Genomic DNA, 18,672 nt, shown 5'->3' with positions numbered 1-18,672 from the left:
CCACCTCAGCATGGGTGGCGGCAGTCTGGGCTGGCTGGGTGACAGGCAGCGACAAGGGCAATGGTGGAGTGGCAGTGGTGGGATCAGGAATGCTGTCATCCTGAGAGAGGACGGCAACTTCCTGTTCCCCATACCCACTGCCACTCCCCCGGGGCAGCACCTCAGCATCACTACCAATCTGCTGGAGCACAGATTGCTGGCCTGCTGCGACACCGTAAAAGCCCTAGTGGATGGTGGTTGACACAGCCATGATGGCAGCAGTCAGAGCTTGCGTGGCATCAAGCTGAGACTCATTGGGAGCAGTCTGAGATTTGATGGCACCAAGCATAAACTGCATTACAGCACTAAAACATTGCATAGCTTCCGCATGTGCTGCAATGGAAGCTGCGACATCGCCCATTACACGTGGCATGAGGTCTGGGTTGCCACGGTCTCTCTGGGAGTCTACCATCTTTTGCAGACTGCAAATGATGGGCTCCATGGTGTGCGGAGAGCTCTGTGCAATGTTGGGGGTGGAATCCTCCACGCTCCTTACCATTGCCGAGAGGCGCTCAGGCACCCTTGCCATTGCACCTATCATCTCTGTGTGCATACCCATCACCCTTCTTCTAAAGGCCTCCACAATGAGGTCCTCATCTGAGTCCTGTGCAGCAGAACTCGTGCACAAACCCGCCCTCCGGGGAGCTGTCTACCGAGCTACCCTATCCCCCTGACCTTGCTGAAGCCCGCTCACCCCCGGTGCATCACCCTGTGCAGATCCCACTACTATACTAGCCTCTAAAGAACGTGTAGTGCCAGTATCTGAGCTGGTGCCTGCGGGTGAGACATGCGGTGACGCGATGTGTTCCTCATCCTCTTCTTCCGCCTCACTCTCTATGGTACCCTCAGGGACAGGCTGCTCAGCTGCTTGCTGTAGGGGGGCCTCTTTTAACTGGTTTAAGGTAATTTCCCTGGCCTTGCAGCCTTTGCCTGCACTCTGACCAATTCCAATCTTTTACCTGGTTTACGGTAATTCACCTGGTCAGGCAGCCTGCTGCTACACTGGAAACCAATTTCCAATAAACCAATTTTCAAACAGTGGTTTCGAATCGCTACCCCACCTTCCAGTTCTGACTGAAGGACTTATAATTAATGATATTAAAATGGACAAATGGTCTGGATGAGAGAAAAATCAAGCTTTATTAACTAAATAAACTACAATCAAATTATAAACTATACCACACGAACACAGTAATTACAGTAAAATTGCTTAAATGGGGGAATGCAGACGGTAAAAATGAGGGATTAGATGACTACAATGTTACTTAAACAATCTTAGCAATATCCCTTTAATTACCATCCCCCAACTCCTTACTCGGTTGCTTTGCTGAGGAGTCAGAAACTCTGCTCACATGTGGTCCAGCGAAGTGAGAGAGAGAGAGAGAGAGAGAGGCTCACCTGTGGTCCCAGGAAGTAAAGAGAGAGCAATAGCTTCTCAGGAGCTATCATATATACCTGGTGAGCCCCCCCCCCCCCCCCCACTGCTGTTTGCCTGTCTGGAAAATTCACGCCCAAAAAGTTCCAATTCACAAGAGAAAAGCTGTGATTGGCTAACTCAAAGTGGTTGGACTGGGTTAGCGTGTCTGCACTGTGGGGCCGAAATGTTCCCGCCCACATCCGGAGCTTACCTGGGCTAAAACAAAAGGGAATACAGCTGCTCTATTGTCCAGAATGATGGGTGATTTAAACCCATTCAGTTCTTAAACTGTTGCAGATCAAAATCCGTTCCAGGGTTTCAATCTATCATTGTCTGTGAATGCTTTGAATGGCTGTGTAAACAGAAGCAGTTTCAAATCGATTGTCCTGCGGTTTTCTCAAGTGGGCTAATCTCTTAAGTAAATAAGCAACTTCAAGTGCTTCGAAGGGAACCTCCCTTTGATTGGCAAGTCATTGACTGCCACTGTAGCTCCTCCCACTTTATACACACAGACCTCTCGAGCTGCTTATTTTTAAGCCCCAGTATTTTGGCCAATGCTTTCTGTGGCCATTTTAAAACCTTTTGTGATTGCCCAAACTCCAGGGAACGACTTTATTAAGATGTACTGTCTCAAGGTGTGTGAATATTTTCCACAGAATTCCTCAACTCCTGTGTTGTCTATGCTCTTTCCATCTCAGAACAGTCTTTTGCGGTTCTAGGCACATTTTAAAACATTGTAGACAAGACACATCACCCAATTCTTCATCCACGATGTGGACCAATCTTTTCAATTTTCAGGGAAAAATAGGGGAATTTTGCGAAACCCCTACATTGCTCATTATCTGAAAGCATAAAGGCCCAAGAGTCGGGTTAAGGTGAGGGGAGAGGGCAGGAAGGGAGATTGATTAGCTGGAAAGTGGGAAAGGCTTGCAGGGTGAAGGGGAAATGGGATGTGAGAAGGAGTAGGGATGAACATACCGTTGTTGTCCCCAAGGTGGTCAACGTTGCTGGTAGCCACAGCACCCACTACCTAGCGCCAAATGATTTTCAGCACTCTTTCCTCCAGTTCAGAAAGTGGTTGGGTGTCAGGTTGTCCACCGCCTGTGCGCTCCTTCTCCCTCCTGTTGTGAGCCACCTTGGCCTGCAAGAGAAAGGAAAGTGTGTGAGTGAGTGTGGAGCAATGTGTTTGGGTGATGTGCCTGCCATAGTTGAATAGCTGTGATTGTGTGCAAGGTGTGAGATGTGGGTGTGAGTGTTGGTAGGTGGAGATTGTTGGTGGGTGAGTGCTGGGGATGTGGTGCTTTGGGCAATGTGTGTAGACTGAGGTTCAGATGGTGGCATGTAGCATTTGTTGAAGCATTGACTCACCCTGACCACCCGAGTGAGGTTGTTAAATTTCTTCTTGCACTGTGCATGGGTCCTGGGGACCACAGTGCTGCCCGAGACCTGCTGGGCTATGTCCCTTCACATGGCGCGGAAGACTTGCGGCGAGGGCCTCCTGCCACTTGCTGGGTACAGCACCGCCCTCCGTCTCTCCACAGCGAAGACCAACTCCTCCGATGCCTGGTCGCAGAATGAGCGAGCTCTCTCCTTGGGCTGTTGATCTGCCATAATGACACCTCCTTCAGTGGTACGGTCCCTTCTCCTTGGCTTTCTGCTGCTTGCTGATGCAGCTGCAGAACCAGCAATGCTGAGAATGAGGTTCTGCAGCATGAATGAACCTCCCCTTTAAGAACTGGAAAGAGCCTGTGGCAATGATGACTAGCGATTAGACTGTACCTGATATTGGTTAGTGCTTTGAGTCTAATGCCACTGAGCTAGGTCATTCGCACTTGATTTAGCGCTCCCATCCTTTCTTTGACCGATGACACTGAATTTCGCATGCAGCGAGATTCATTAGCGCCTGCTGCTAAATATCAAACATTTCCAAAGTTAGCGCCCACTCCTGGGCTATAATGAATTTCTCCCACTATGATTCTAGATAATGTCGCTGGAGCAGAGCTTGACAGGAACATGTGGAGAATTTGGAGTGTGCCCACATCATTACTTTGTATTGATGAAACCTATTGCAAAGTCCTTCTCAAATGTATTGGTGCAAAATTTTCTCTTCACCATATCATTGGTGAATTGTCCCCATTTTATAGAACTGGACAAATTTTCATTCCAGCGCTCAGCTCTGCCAGTTTATCAAAATTTGGGGAAGTCAAAAATTGACCCCATTGTCTGATTTTGTGAGATGTTTGATTAATTCTCTCTCTCTGCAGGCAGAAAGCATTAGCTGCAACAGGAAGAAGGAGCACACAAGATGCAGCTGATTGGTGAGTGTTGGTTACTGATACTTGCTTCCGTCCTTAATCTGCTTTGTTTTGTAGTGTTTGCAATATTGAAATTTGATTCTGCAGAGTTACAGACTGACACCTGAGCAGAGCGCATCAATGGCCTCAAAACAGTTTGGGGAAATTCTAACATTTTTATGGAACTACAAAGAGGTGTAGGAATGTGGAAATTTTTAGGCAAGGAATAGGCCATTCAGTATGTAGAAATATATATAGGTTATAGCACGAAAAGAGGCCATTCAGCCCAACCAGTCTGTGTCACCGTTTACCCTCCATACAAACAAACAGCCGTATCACATAGAATGATACAGCACTGACCCCAATACCGACCCCTGGGGATACAGCACTGACCCCAATACCGACCCCTGGGGGATACAGCACTGACCCCAATACCGACCCCTGGGGGATACAGCACTGACCCCAATACCGACCCCTGGGGATACAGCACTGACCCCAATACCGACCCCTGGGGGATACAGCACTGACCCCAATACCGACCCCTGGGGGATACAGCACTGACCCCAATACCGACCCCTGGGGGATACAGCACTGACGCCAATACTGACCCCTGGGGGATACAGCACTGACCCCAATACCGACCCCTGGGGGATACAGCACTGACCCCAATACTGACCCCTGGGGGATACAGCACTGACCCAAATACTGACCCCTGGGGATACAGCACTCACCCCAATACCGACCCCTGGGGGATACAGCACTGACCCCAATACCGACCCCTGGGGGATACAGCACTGACCCCAATACCGACCCCTGGGGATACAGCACTGACCCCAATACCGACCCCTGGGGGATACAGCACTCACCCCAATACCGACCCCTGGGGGATACAGCACTGACGCCAATACCGACCCCTGGGGATACAGCACTGACCCCAATACCGACCCCTGGGGGATACAGCACTGACCCCAATACCGACCCCTGGGGGATACAGCACTGACCCCAATACCGACCCCTGGGGATACAGCACTGACCCCAATACCGACCCCTGGGGGATACAGCACTGACCCCAATACCGACCCCTGGGGGATACAGCACTGACCCCAATACCGACCCCTGGGGGATACAGCACTGACCCCAATACCGACCCCTGGGGATACAGCACTGACCCCAATACCGACCCCTGGGGGATACAGCACTGACCCCAATACTGACCCCTGGGGGATACAGCACTGACCCCAATACTGACCCCTGGGGGATACAGCACTGACCCCAATACCGACCCCTGGGGGATACAGCACTGACCCCAATACTGACCCCTGGGGATACAGCACTCACCCCAATACCGACCCCTGGGGGATACAGCACTGACCCCAATACTGACCCCTGGGGGATACAGCACTGACCCCAATACTGACCCCTGGGGATACAGCACTGACCCCAATACCGACCCCTGGGGGATACAGCACTGACCCCAATACCGACCCCTGGGGGATACAGCACTGACCCCAATACCGACCCCTGGGGGATACAGCACTGACCCCAATACCGACCCCTGGGGGATACAGCACTGACCCCAATACCGACCCCTGGGGGATACAGCACTGACCCCAATACCGACCCCTGGGGGATACAGCACTGACCCCAATACCGACCCCTGGGGGATACAGCACTGACCCCAATACCGACCCCTGGGGGATACAGCACTGACCCCAATACCGACCCCTGGGGGATACAGCACTGACCCCAATACCGACCCCTGGGGGATACAGCACTGACCCCAATACCGACCCCTGGGGGATACAGCACTGGCCCCAATACCGACCCCTGGGGGATACAGCACTGACCCCAATATCGACCCCTGGGGGATACAGCACTGACCCCAATATCGACCCCTGGGGGATACAGCACTGACCCCAATACCGACCCCTGGGGGATACAGCACTGACCCCAATACCGACCCCTGGGGGTTACAGCACTGACCCCAATACCGACCCCTGGGGGATACAGCACTGACCCCAATACCGACCCCTGGGGGATACAGCACTGACCCCAATACCGACCCCTGGGGATACAGCACTGACCCCAATACCGACCCCTGGGGGATACAGCACTGACCCCAATACCGACCCCTGGGGGATACAGCACTGACCCCAATACCGACCCCTGGGGGTTACAGCACTGACCCCAATACCGACCCCTGGGGGATACAGCACTGACCCCAATACCGACCCCTGGGGGATACAGCACTGACCCCAATACCGACCCCTGGGGGATACAGCACTGACCCCAATACCGACCCCTGGGGGCACCACTGGATACTTCCCTCTCGTCTGAAAACAACCGTTCACCACTACTCATCATAAGAATATAAGAATTAGGAGCAGGAGTGGGCCATACAGCGCCTCAAGCCTGCTGCACCATTCAATAAGATCATGGCTGATCTTCGACCTCAACTCCTCTTTCCCGCCCGATCTCCATATCTCTTGATTCCCCTAGAGTCCAAAAATCTATCTATCTCTGCCTTGAATATACTCAAAGACTCAGCATTCACAGTCCTCTGGGGCAGAGCATTCCAAAGATTCACAACCTTCTGAGTGAAGAAATTCCTCCTCAACTCAGTTTTAAATGGCCGACACCTGATACTGAGACTATGCCCCCTAGTTCTAGACTCTCCAGCCAGGGAAAACAACCTCTCAGCATCTATCCTGTCAATGCCCCTCAGAATCTTATATGTTTCAATGAGATCACCTCTCATTCTTCTAAACTCCAGAGAGTATCGGCCCATTCTACACAAACTCTCCTCATAGGACAGCCCTCTCATCCCAGGAATCAATCTAGTGAACCTTCGTTGCACCGCCTCCAAGACAAGTATATCCTTCCTTAGATAAGGAGACCAAAACTGTGCACAATACTCCAGGTGTGCTCTCACCAAAGCTCTGTACAATTGTAGTAAGGCCTCCTTACTCATGTACTCTAACCCCCTTGCAATAAAGGCCAACATGCCATTTGCCTTCCTAATTGCTTGCTGTACCTGCATGCAAGCTCTCTGTGTTTCCTGTATGAGGACACCCAAATCTCTCTGAACACCAACATTTAATATAGTTTCTCACCATTTAAAAAATATTCTGCTTTTCTATTCTTCCTACCAAAGTGAATAACCTCACATTTCCCGACATTATACTCCATCTGCCACCTTATTGCCCACTCACTTAACCTGTCTATATCCCTTTGTAGAGTGTTCTCCTCACAGCTTACTTTCCCACCTAGTTTTGTATCATCAGCAAACTTGGACACATTACACTCGATCCCTTCATCTAAGTCATTAATATAAATTGTAAATAGCTGAGGCCCAAGCACTGATCCTTGCGGCACCTCACTAGTTACAGCCTGCCAACCTGAAAATGACCCATTTATCCCTACTCTCTGTTTTCTGTCCATTGTCGAAGTCTCGACTCCCGAGTAAGACTCTTAAACACAAAGTATCATCAAAGACAGGCTTTATTTGCTTGCAAGGGAAGGGTTGTGTAGTCAAAGGCTACATCAGACCTCTTCAAAGTAATACAGAATTTGTAACATATTTATACAGTACAGAAACAAAACAGGCTTTCTATGCCACATGACATACTATTGAATCATACCTGATTACAAAGGCACAGACCTTGCGATTTATTGGAACAACATATTCCAGGCTTCGTTAGAATAACGAACAGAAATACCTTGAGATAAGATTAATTAATCCTTTATTATGGGACCCTTTTGTTCTCCCACTGTACCAACTGAGCCTGTGGGCCGATGTTTACCTTATCCTGTCCTTGGCTATTTGTTTGGTAAACGAGGCTCCTTGTTAAGCTTGTCACAGATAAGGAGTATGTATGTAGCATTCCTAAATTGTCTCATCCCCTTGAAACTGATTAGTGAATCATGCTGTCGGCCATTTGAGTTTTTATTCTATGCCTAGGAAGCCATTTTGTGTCTAAGTGAGAAACTGTACTTCCACATTCTTCCCTTTTGTCCTTACTAGGACAACATAACTGAAATTAACCTCTTCCTATCGGTCCTCATACCAAATTTAGATTTTAGCCGAGGATACCGGCTTCTTTGCCGTTTTGAACCATCCCCGGGATTTACCTGTATTGATGGTTGACCTTGTCTAAGATCGTCTTTCTTCTCTGTCTATTCTTAGTGTTTGGGCGTGTGTTCTTGTAGGGTTTAATTATGTTTGATTTGATTTCAGGTTTATGTCTTTGTATAGTTCTGCAGCTTATGTTAGCCTGCAGTGTTCTAATTTCCCTGCAGCTTATATTAGCCTGCAGTTCTCATTTGAGTGGAAAAATATGTTTTACAGAAAGAGGAGAGCATGTGGAATATATATGTATATATTTTGTCTAAGTCTTCTAATCCTTATAATTGTATTTTATTCAATCATCTCAGTTCCTCATCTAGGGGACCATTCTTTTCCTCTACTGACTTTACTTCTCTCTGTATCATCATATTCATTGCAGGCAAGACTGCCTTGCCTAACCTATTGCAACAACACTTAATCGTTGTGACAAACAGAGCAATGCATACAATCAGGGCTATTACTACTACCAGTCCATGCAATAATATTTGTCCTACTGATCCCAGCCATCCTCCCAATATCCAGTCAGCCCAGCCTTGGTTCTTTGGGTTTTCATACTGACTTACTGCGTCTAGCATATTCGTAAGACATGTACAAAAAAGTATTCACGTGTAATTCTCGTTTCTTTCGGGATCTTTCCCCATCTCCTTGGCATATTAGACTCAGTAGTCCGATTAGTATACAAAATATAAGTAACGTCTTCATTGTTAGAGTCTTTCAAAATTCAATTGTCTCTATTCGGTGCCTTCTTGCAGTGGGATGCGTGAATCCAGGAAGATCTTTCCTTGACTTTTACGGCTGTGTTTGTAGTCAGGAGCACATGATATGGTCCTTCGAAGCGTGGTTGCAGACCGTTCTTCCTTTTAAAAACCTTCACGTAGACGTCATCTCCAGGGTCCAAGTCGTGGCACTTTCCCTCTGCTGGACTCGTTTGAACTTCCTTTACCTGTTGGTGAAAGCTGGAGATACATTTAGTTAATGCGATGCAATAGTTTAGCATAGCCTCGTCCATTTTATGAATGTCCATTTGTTTCACCGTAAATGGTGCTGAGAATGGCAGTCTTAGGGGTCGTCCCATAACAATCTCATGTGGAGACAGTCCATTTGTCCTGTTAGTTGCTGCTCGCATTATCATCAATGCTAAGGGTAATAGTTCGACCCATTTAAGTCCAGTTTCATTGCAAAGTTTAGAAAGTTTATTCTTCAGCACTCCATTATGTCTTTCCACCAGTCCTGCGGATTGTGGATGATGACTGCAGTGAAAATGCTGGTTAATCTGCAAAGCTTTACATAGTTCTTTTATAATTGCTCCAGTGAAGTGCGATCCTCTGTCGCTTGAAAGCTGCATAGGTATTCCAAACCTTGGTATGATTTCTTTTAACAAGCACTTTGCTACTGTTACAGCATCATTCTTTTTACATGGGAAATCTTCGACCCATCTTGAAAACATACCTATAATTACTAACACATACTTAAATCCTAAACATGGAGGTAATTCAATAAAATCCATTTGCAAATTTACAAAAGGGCCTGATGGATTCGGGTGGGAGGCAGGCTGTACTTTCTCTGTTTTACCTGGATTCATTTCCTGGCATGTGGTGCACCTTTCACTGATTTGTTTTGCAATTGCCGAAATACCTGGTGCATACCATGTTTGATTAATATAGTCTGCCATCCCCCCTTTGCCCGCATGCGTGAACACATGAACGCATCGGGCAATCCATGGGAGTAAAGATTTAGGCGCCACCGTGCGGCCGTCATGGTGAACCCATACCCCTTCAGGCGTTTTAAAGCAAGAATCCCTTGCCCAAGCTAACACTTCGTCCGGGTTAGCCTGTGACTGAAAGGCTAAAACATCATTAATAGAAGGTGGGTCATTATCTGATTTTTGTTGACGCAAAACAAAGGCTGAGACCTGTGGCCCTGTATCTGACAGAGCGGCTGATTTAGCAGCTCTATCTGATCGCTTGTTACCCAAGGATATCTGATCCTGACTGCCTGTATGAGCCTAACATTTAATAGCTGAAATCTTAGTGGGGCACACTAGAGCCTTTAAAAGATTATTGATTTGCTCAGCATTCTCAATAGTTGATCCTGAGGAAGTTAGAAACCCCATTAATTTCCAGATTTGTCCATAATCGTGAGCAACTCCAAAAGCATACCTGGAGTCGGTATAAATGTTAACAGTTTGATCAGTAGCCAATATACAAGCTCTGGTAAGAGCGAAGAGTTCTGCTTGTTGCGCTGAAAATGATTGAGGTAGTGAGAGCGCTTCCATAACTGAATGATCATCTGAAACGGCATACCCAGCCCTAGGTGATCCCTTGTCATCCCTAAGGGCCGATCCATCTACGTAGAATACCAAGTCACTATTAGGAACGGGAGTTTCAGATAGATCTGTTCGGGCCTTGGTAGCTAACTAGGTAACCGTGTCACAGCAGTGTGGGATTCCATCCTCTTCTGTGGGTAGCAGCGTGGCTGGATTCAAAACTGAACATCTTTGAATTATGAGATTGGAGTTGGATAACAGTGCAACCTCATATTTGCTGCTACGGGCTGATGTTAGATGCTGAGTGGCGTATTTTGATAACAGTACTTCCACTGAATGTGGTACAAACAAAATGGTTCAGTGATTAAGCGTGATGCCTTGAGCCCGTTGTACAGCGTAATAGGCAGCAGCTAGAATTGGCAGGCATCCAGGCAGGCCGCATGCAACGGGATCCAATTGAGTAACTGTCTTTTATAGTCGTGTCTTTTCCCGTGCCTTCATAAAAGGCAGTGCAATGCAGATTCATGTGCCAGCTGTCTAATTTCAAATCCTTCTGGTACTCTGAGACGGTTCTTGAGGCACGGTGTAGTGCTCCTACAATTATCATTAGTTTATGGCTTATTTCTTGTTCATTTGCCCACTGGTAGACAAATGGGAGGGGAGCATTCTTGTAAAAGACACATAGTACATCTATCGGTCGGAACGTGTATCTGCAGTCCCTTTTCTGAACAAATTATTGTTGCCTGCATTTTGCACAACAAGTCTCTCCCTAAAAGGTTCATGGGGGCGTCGTCTGATAACAAAAAAGCATGTTGGCCAGAAAAATTATCTGCTCGTATTTGTAATGGTTGTGACCATGTCAGAGTCTGTGAGACACCAGAAAGTCCTATGCAGGTAACATCCTTGTCAGTGCATGGAATTCCTGTAGCGTATTGTTTTGTCAATAGTGAGGTTGTGGCTCCTGTGTCGACGAGAAAAGGGACATTCTTGCCTTGCATATTTATGGATAGATATGGCTCATCTCTAGAATTTAGCGATACTAGTGGTAATTGGAGAGTGTGGGTATTGTTCGGGGCCGTTTCTCCGTGTCATGCTGAATAATTTTGCCCTGGGGGTCCGAATTGTCCTTCCATAATCTGACCTCCCCAAGGATCCCCTGTTGTAAAGCCTGCTTGTGGACGAGTGTGAACCTGGGCTTGGGTATTTGTATTTACTAGGGCACTTCCCCAACCTTGATTTTGCTGTTTGGGGAACGGGCAATTGGACTTCCAGTGTCCGACCTGACCACAGTTAAAACACGGAGAGTTTGCGCCTCTTCCGTTCCACTGGCCTCTGCCAGTCCCTCCTCTACTATTTCCTCTAAATCCGCCTCTGTTATACCCTCTACCTCATCCCCTGTTTTGACCCTGGTAGTAAATAGTAGTCTGGGCGGTCGGGGCTGGAGAAGCTGCTTGCTCCATTAACAAGGAAACTTTACTCTTTTGACCTTTATTCCTTTCCTGTATTCCTTTCAAGATTTGTGTCAATTCAGGAATGGTTTTATGTCTCCAGTCAAGGCAAAATAAAGTCAACGGTTCCTTAAGTTCTGTTCTGAGGCCGTTTACAAGGGCGTTAATTAAAGGGATTTGGTAATTTTCTTTTGTCATACCCGAATGCTGTCCCATAACTGCTTCCATTCTTTCTATATAATCCTCAATGTCTTCATCCCTTTTCTGAGTTGTCTCAATTATCTTATCTAGTGTTGATTATATTCTCCTGACTTACAGCACTGGGGTCGGGTGATTCACCACCCGTTGCGCCTTGTTGTTGCACTTCATATTCAGGAGGCGGGGCTGGTCTTCTGAACCATCCCTGATCCTCGTCATCACTGGAATGAGTCGTGGGCATGGGAGGATATTCACAGGGAGGAGCGGTAGGCTTCGGGTTTTGTCTTAAAGGCATTGGCGTAACCTTTTCTTGTTTAATCAATTTATTCATTAGATCTCTTATTTTTTGTTCTCAGTTTTACTAGTTAATATGCTGCGTTCCTTACGTTTTTCTGCTTCCCTTTTCCAATCTGAGAAGGCAGACCAATTTACTGATTTTGCACCCCTTCTACGTGGGTCTCTGCCTGCTAGGCAGTTTTCTAGACACGTGATTCTATCTAGATTAAATGTACCATCCACGGGGAAAGGGTGTCTGTCTTTCTTGGTCCATCTAGCCCACTTAGGTAAATCATTTATGGATATCTGACCATAGTAGGTAAAGACATAAGAAGCGGGAGTTCCTTTTTTTTCTGGGATCTTGCTCTGTGCAGCTCCCGTCTTAGTTTGTATGGTTTTTTTTAAACTAGGCTCTCTTCTTCTAGATCGCAAGTTTCACCCCTTACCCCCTTACGACTATTACTGACTGTCCAAAGGACCACAAGTGATGAAAAATAACAAGTAATAACAACAGTCAAAGAAATGACAAGTAATGCAGCCACCCAAACAGGCAAACAGACCAAATATTCAGACATTTATCTTATACTCTAAACTAAACAAATGTCTTAACGTTGTCAACAATCAACAAACAAAACGGAAAACAATGGTTGCGATAATTCTTAACCTCTATATTCATATAAAATCCTTATGCTTTAATGCGAGGGGCTTGAACCCTCGTAGAAGGTATCCCAACGGAGAATAGTCCCGAGCCTGGTAATACAGGTCATTAAAACACAGTGACAATCCTCAAACGATACTTTCTGCCACGGGTCTCTCACCCCGGCTCAAGGGACCCACCCTTGATACTGCAGTTTTAACTTGGTACCTTATCTGTCTGGGACTCAGCCCTGTCGACTTTCCTCTTGCCTTCTTTGCCTGATACTTTTTTTTTAAAGACTTGAGTTGTCAGTATTCTCCTCCTTTCAGTGGTCAACAATAAAAGAAGCAAAAGTTACAGGATTCAACTCAAGTCTGAAACACGAGTCTTAACTTGATCGCAGTACTCCCGTCGGAAGAAACAGACCACACCAATTCAATATCTAATGAGAAATCCTTTTATGTGATAAAACATCACTGTGGCCATTCAGGATCTGTCATTAGAGATTCACGATGCCCTTGTCCGTGACTTACCGAAAGGCAGCAAGCGATCTCGGTGGAACCTCCAAGTAATACTGTCGAAGTCTCGACTCCCGAGTAAGACTCTTAAACACAAAGTATCGTCAAAGACAGGCTTTATTTGCTTGCAAGGGAAGGGTTGTGTAGTCAAAGGCTACATCAGACCTCTTCAAAGTAATACAGAATTTGTAACATATTTATACAGTACAGAAACAAAACAGGCTTTCTATGCCACATGACATAGAGTCATAGAGTCATAGAGTCATAGAGTTTTACAGCACAGAAAGAGGCCCTTCGGCCCATCGTGTCTGCGCCGCCCATCCATCCCTGTCCAGTCTAATCCCATTTTCCAGCATTTGGTCCATAGCCTTGTATGCAATGGCATTTCAAGTGCTCATCCAAATGCTTCTTGAATGTTGTGAGGGTTCCTGCCTCCACCACCCTTTCAGGCATTGAGTTCCACATTCCAACCACCCTCTGGGTGAAAAAGTTCCTCCTCAAATCCCCTCTAAACCTCCTGCCCCTTACCTTGAATCTATGCCCCCTTGTTATTGACCCCCCTACTAAGGGGAAAAGTTCCTCTTTATCTACCCTATCTATGCCCCTCATTATTTTGTACACCTCAATCAGGTCCCCCCTCAGCCTTCTCTGCTCCAAGGAAAACAACTCCAGCCTGTCCAGCCTCTCTTCATAGCTGAGGCGCTCCATCCCAGGTAACATCCTGGTGAATCTTCTCTGCATCCTCTCCAAAGCAATCACATCCTTCCTATAGTGAGGCGACCAGAACTGCACACAGTACTCCAGCTGTGGCCTCACCAGCGTTTTGTACAGCTCCATCATAACCTCCCTGCTCTTATATTCTATGCCTCGGCTAATGAAGGCAAGTATCCCATATGCCTTTTTAGCCACCTTATCTACCTGCTCCGCTGCCTTCAGGGATCTATGTACATGTACACCAAGGTCCCTCTGACCCTCTGTACTTCCTAGGGTCCTACCACTCATTGTGTATTCCCTTGCCTTATTTGTCCGTCCAAAATGCATCACCTCGCACTTTTCAGGGTTAAATTCCATTTGCCACTTTTCCGCCCATCTGACCAACCCGTTTATATCGTCCTGTAGCCGGAGGCTTTCCTCCTCGCAATTTACCACCCCACCAATTTTCGTGTCATCTGCGAACTTACTGATCATACCTTTTACATTCTCATCCAAATCATTTATGTAGATCACAAACAATAAGGGACCCAGCACCGATCCCTGAGGTACCCCACTGGACACAGGCTTCCAGTCACAAAAGCAACCTTCGACCATCACCCTCTGCCTCCTGCCACTCAGCCAGTTTAGGATCCAACGCGCCAAGGCACCCTGGATCCCATGGGCTCTTACCTTCTTGACCAGTCTCCTATGCGGGACTTTGTCAAAAGCTTTACTGAAGTCCATGTAAACCACATCCACAGCATTTCCCTCATCCACCCCACTAGTCACCCCCTCGAAAAATTCGATCAGATTTGTTAGACATGATTTACCCTTGACAAAGCCATGCTGACTATCCCCGATTAATCCTTGCCTCTCCAAGTGGAGATTAATTTTGTCCCTCAGAATTTTTTCCAATAATTTCCCCACCACAGATGTTAGACTCACTGGCCTGTAATTCCCTGGTTTATCCCTGCTACCCTTCTTGAATAATGGTACTACATTAGCTGTTCTCCAGTCCTCTGGTACATCCCCTGTGGCCATAGTATTGAATCATACCTGATTACAAAGGCACAGACCTTGCAATTTATTGGAACAACGTATTCCAGGCTTCGTTAGAATAACGAACAGAAATACCTTGAGATAAGATTAATTAATCCTTTATTATGGGATCCTTCTGTTCTCCCACTGTATCAACTGAGCCTGTGGGCCGATGTTTACCTTATCCTGTCCTTGGCTATTTGTTTGGTAAACGAGGCTCCTTGTTAAGCTTGTCACAGATAAGGAGTATGTATGTGGCATTCCTAAATTGTCTCATCCCCTTGAAACTGATTAGTGAATCATGCTGTCGGCCATTTGAGTTTTTATTCTATGCCTAGGAAGCCATTTTGTGTCTAAGTGAGAAACTGTACTTCCACACCGTTTACCAATCCTCTATCCATGCTAATATATTACCCCAACCCCATGAGCCCTTATCTTGCATAGCAACCTTTTATGTGGCACCTTATCAAATGCCTTTTGGAAATCCAAATATATTACATCCACTGGTTCCCCTTCATCTACCCTGCTAGTTACATCCTCAAAAAACTCTAATAAATTTGTTAAACACGATTTCCATTTCATAAAACCATGTTGACTCTGCCTAATTGTATTATGATTTTCTGAATGGCCTGTTATGACTTCCTTAATAATGGATTCCAGCATTTTCCCGATGACAGGCTAACTGGCCTGTAGTTCCCTGTTTTCTCTCTCCCTCCTTTCTTGAATAGCGGAGTTACATTTGCTACCTTCCAATCCGCTGGAACCGTTCTAGAATCTAGCGAATTTTGGAAGATCATAAGCAATGCATACACTGGCCAGGATTTTCATTAGGCCATGGAGGCATGATTTGAGGTGTGTGGGGGGTTAAAATTGTGAAAACTGGCGGTCGGGACCCCCCCCCCCCCGCCTGGTTCCTGACTCCGAGCAACTTTAACTCAGTTGTGTCTAATGGTCCTGACTCCGTCCCGCCTCCAACAGGCAGGATAGGTCATTAAGGCCCTTAAGAAGCACTAAATAGCCTCTATAATCCTATTTTGAAAGGCCCTTGCGAATTTAACCCTTTCCCCACGTGAAACACGCCTGGTGAGAAACACAATGGTGAAACCTGGCGGGAGCACTTTTGGATTGCTGACTATCAGCTGGAGGTCAACCATTAAAGAGGAGATTTGATCAGTCATCATTTGCAGGTGGCAGGACTTTGTTGTCTCAGGTCTGGGGGAACTTTTAGAAGGCATAACCATAGTTGTGGAAGTTTGGAGCTTGACACCCACCTCTGTAATGTGCTCAACACACGGACACGGGATGTATTCCTTCAGCCATCAACACGAGGCTTCTTTATTCATTTCCTCTCTCTGTTTACTCTCCATCGCCCCCTACCGGGGCGGAGGGTAACTATCACCACAATCTCCAGTGTGACCTCCTGGGAAACCCCTCTCGCCACCCTCACTGAGCGCTTCCTCAACTGAGGCATATACCAGAAGCGTGGGAGCCATTTATTTCCTTCCCTTCTGGGCATTGGATGAGCTCGAGCACCAGCCGCGGCACCAGCAGAACCAGGAACAACAGCAGCATCAACAGCAGCAGCAGCAGCAGCAACAGGAGCGCCAGGCTGCTGCTCACCCACCTGAAGCTGCACAGGCCAGAAGGGGCCAGCACTTGGAAGCCCGTTGGCGCAGGAGATACCCCCCAAACAGGGTCTACAGACATAGGGTCAGCTACCTCAACATGTCTGAGCAGCAGTGCCAAAGGCGGCTCCGACTTTCGCGAGAGGCAGTAAGTGATATCTGCGCAATGCTGCAACAAAGTGAGAATGAAGGAATGAGTGTAGAGATTCCATAGCATCGATACTTAGAAGGAGACAAAGATGGAGTGAGGTGGCAGGACCAAGGGCCCTCCCTGTGTGTTGTCAGTTGTTTGCATAGCATCAGAGTGATAGGGAGTGTGAGAGCTGCATAGTCGAATAGTTATGTGAATGTGACCACAGAGAGAAAGGGAATGGGTAAGGGTGCATGGATGTCAGTGTCAAGTGGGATGTGGAGGAAGAGATTGCTGAAGCCGAGTGCTGGTGAGGAAAGGCAATGGGGATCAGATTGAGGGTGATGGGAAAATCATACTCACTTTTCCAGTGCAGAGAAGGTCATGAAATCTCTTGCGGCACTGAATCCAAGTTCTGCGGGTGACTCCCAAGGAGTTGACCTCCTCAGCCACCTGCATCCACACAGCCTTGGTCTACTTGGGAGGCTTCTTCCTCCCTGTAGAAGGGAAGAGAACCTCCCTGTTGGCTGCAAAGCCATCTCGTCAAAACGAGGAGCTGATCTGGGTCTCCCGCTGCTCATGGTGCCTCCAGGTCCCCCTCACTCCACAGTCAAAAAGGTTGGCAGTCTGCAGAAGAAGCAAGGCTTGCTGTAGACCTTAAATGCAGCAGCAATGATGATGTCATCGGAGGCAACTTTCAGTCAGGAGAAACTCATTTGCCAAGGGTTCCCACACGTTGGAAATCAATTGGACAATTAAGTTAAAATTGCACCAATCTCCCACATCCATTTAGGTTCGTGTGGATAACACGAAATGCGGATTACACGACACCAACCCGCACCTGAATGAAAATCCAGCCCACGATCTCTGCAGCCATCTCTTTTAGATCATCAGGTCCAGGGGATTTGTCGGCTTTTAGTCCCATTAGTTTCTCAAGTACTTTTTCTCTACTGATATTAATTATTTAAAGTTCCTCACCCTCATTAGACCCTTGGTTCCCCACTATTTTTGGTAAGCTTTTTCTTTCTTCTACTGCGAAGACAGATACAAAATATTTGTTTAAAGTCTCTGCCATTTCTTTATTCCCCATAATAATTTCACCTGTCTCAGCCTCTAAGAGACCAATTCTTACTTTTGCTACTCTCTTCCTTTTTACATACTTGAAGAAGCTCTCTGCTTTTTATCCCTTAGCCAGTTTTGTATCCACTCTGCCACTGCCCCTTTAATCCCATGGGCTTTAATTTTGCTAAGTATATTATGTGCTACTTTAACAAACACCTTTGGAAAGTCCATGTACACAACATCAACTGCATTGCTTTCATCAACCCTCTCCATTGCTTCATCAAAGAACTTAATCAAGTTCGTCAAGCATATTTTGCCTTTAACAAATCTGTGCTGGTTGTCATTTATTAGCCCATACTTCTCTAAGTGCCAATTAACTTTGTCTCTGATTATTACCTCTAAAAGTTTCCCACCACTGACGTTAGACTGATTGGCCTGTAGTTGCTGGGTTTATCCCTCTCCCCTTTTTTAAACAGGGGTGTAACATTTGCAACCCTCCAATTCTCTGGCACCACCCCCATATCCAAGGAGGATTGGAAGATTGTGGCCAGACTCTCCGCTATTTCCATCCTTACTTCCCTCAGTAACTTAGGATGCATTCCATCCAGACTGGGTGACTTTTCTACTTTGAGCATTGCAAACATTTTACATACCTCCTCTTTATCTATTTTTATCCTATCCAATTTCACTACTACCTCCTCCTTCACTGTTACATTGTTAGCATCCTCTTCTCTAGTGAAGACAGATGCAAAGTCCTCATTTAGTACCTCAGCCATGTCCTCTGCCTCCACAAGAAGATCTCTTTTTGGTCTCTAATCAGTCCCACCCTTTCTTTGACTCTCCTTATACTATTTAATAAAAGCCTTTAGTGTTCCCTTTTATGTTACTCGCTCATCTTTTCTCAT

The 18,672-nt window shown here is 46.7% G+C and overlaps 1 protein-coding gene across 1 annotated transcript in view; it reads left to right on the top strand.

Moving 5' to 3' along the window:
- LOC147107934 (ubiquitin-associated and SH3 domain-containing protein A-like) overlaps positions 1-18,672 on the top strand; it is a 310,971-nt gene that overhangs the window by 25,435 nt on the left and 266,864 nt on the right. Inside the window, exon 2 of the mRNA XM_086007359.1 lies at positions 3,721-3,774. Coding sequence (XP_085863485.1) covers positions 3,721-3,774 — 54 coding nt within the window. The remainder of the gene's footprint in view (positions 1-3,720; positions 3,775-18,672) is intronic.

Source organism: Somniosus microcephalus, chromosome 14 (genome assembly GCF_052327205.1).
Source record: "Somniosus microcephalus isolate GS21.2 chromosome 14, FLI_Smic_1.0, whole genome shotgun sequence".
Classification (NCBI taxonomy): domain Eukaryota; kingdom Metazoa; phylum Chordata; class Chondrichthyes; order Squaliformes; family Somniosidae; genus Somniosus; species Somniosus microcephalus.
This window is presented reverse-complemented; position numbering and strand designations above follow the sequence as displayed.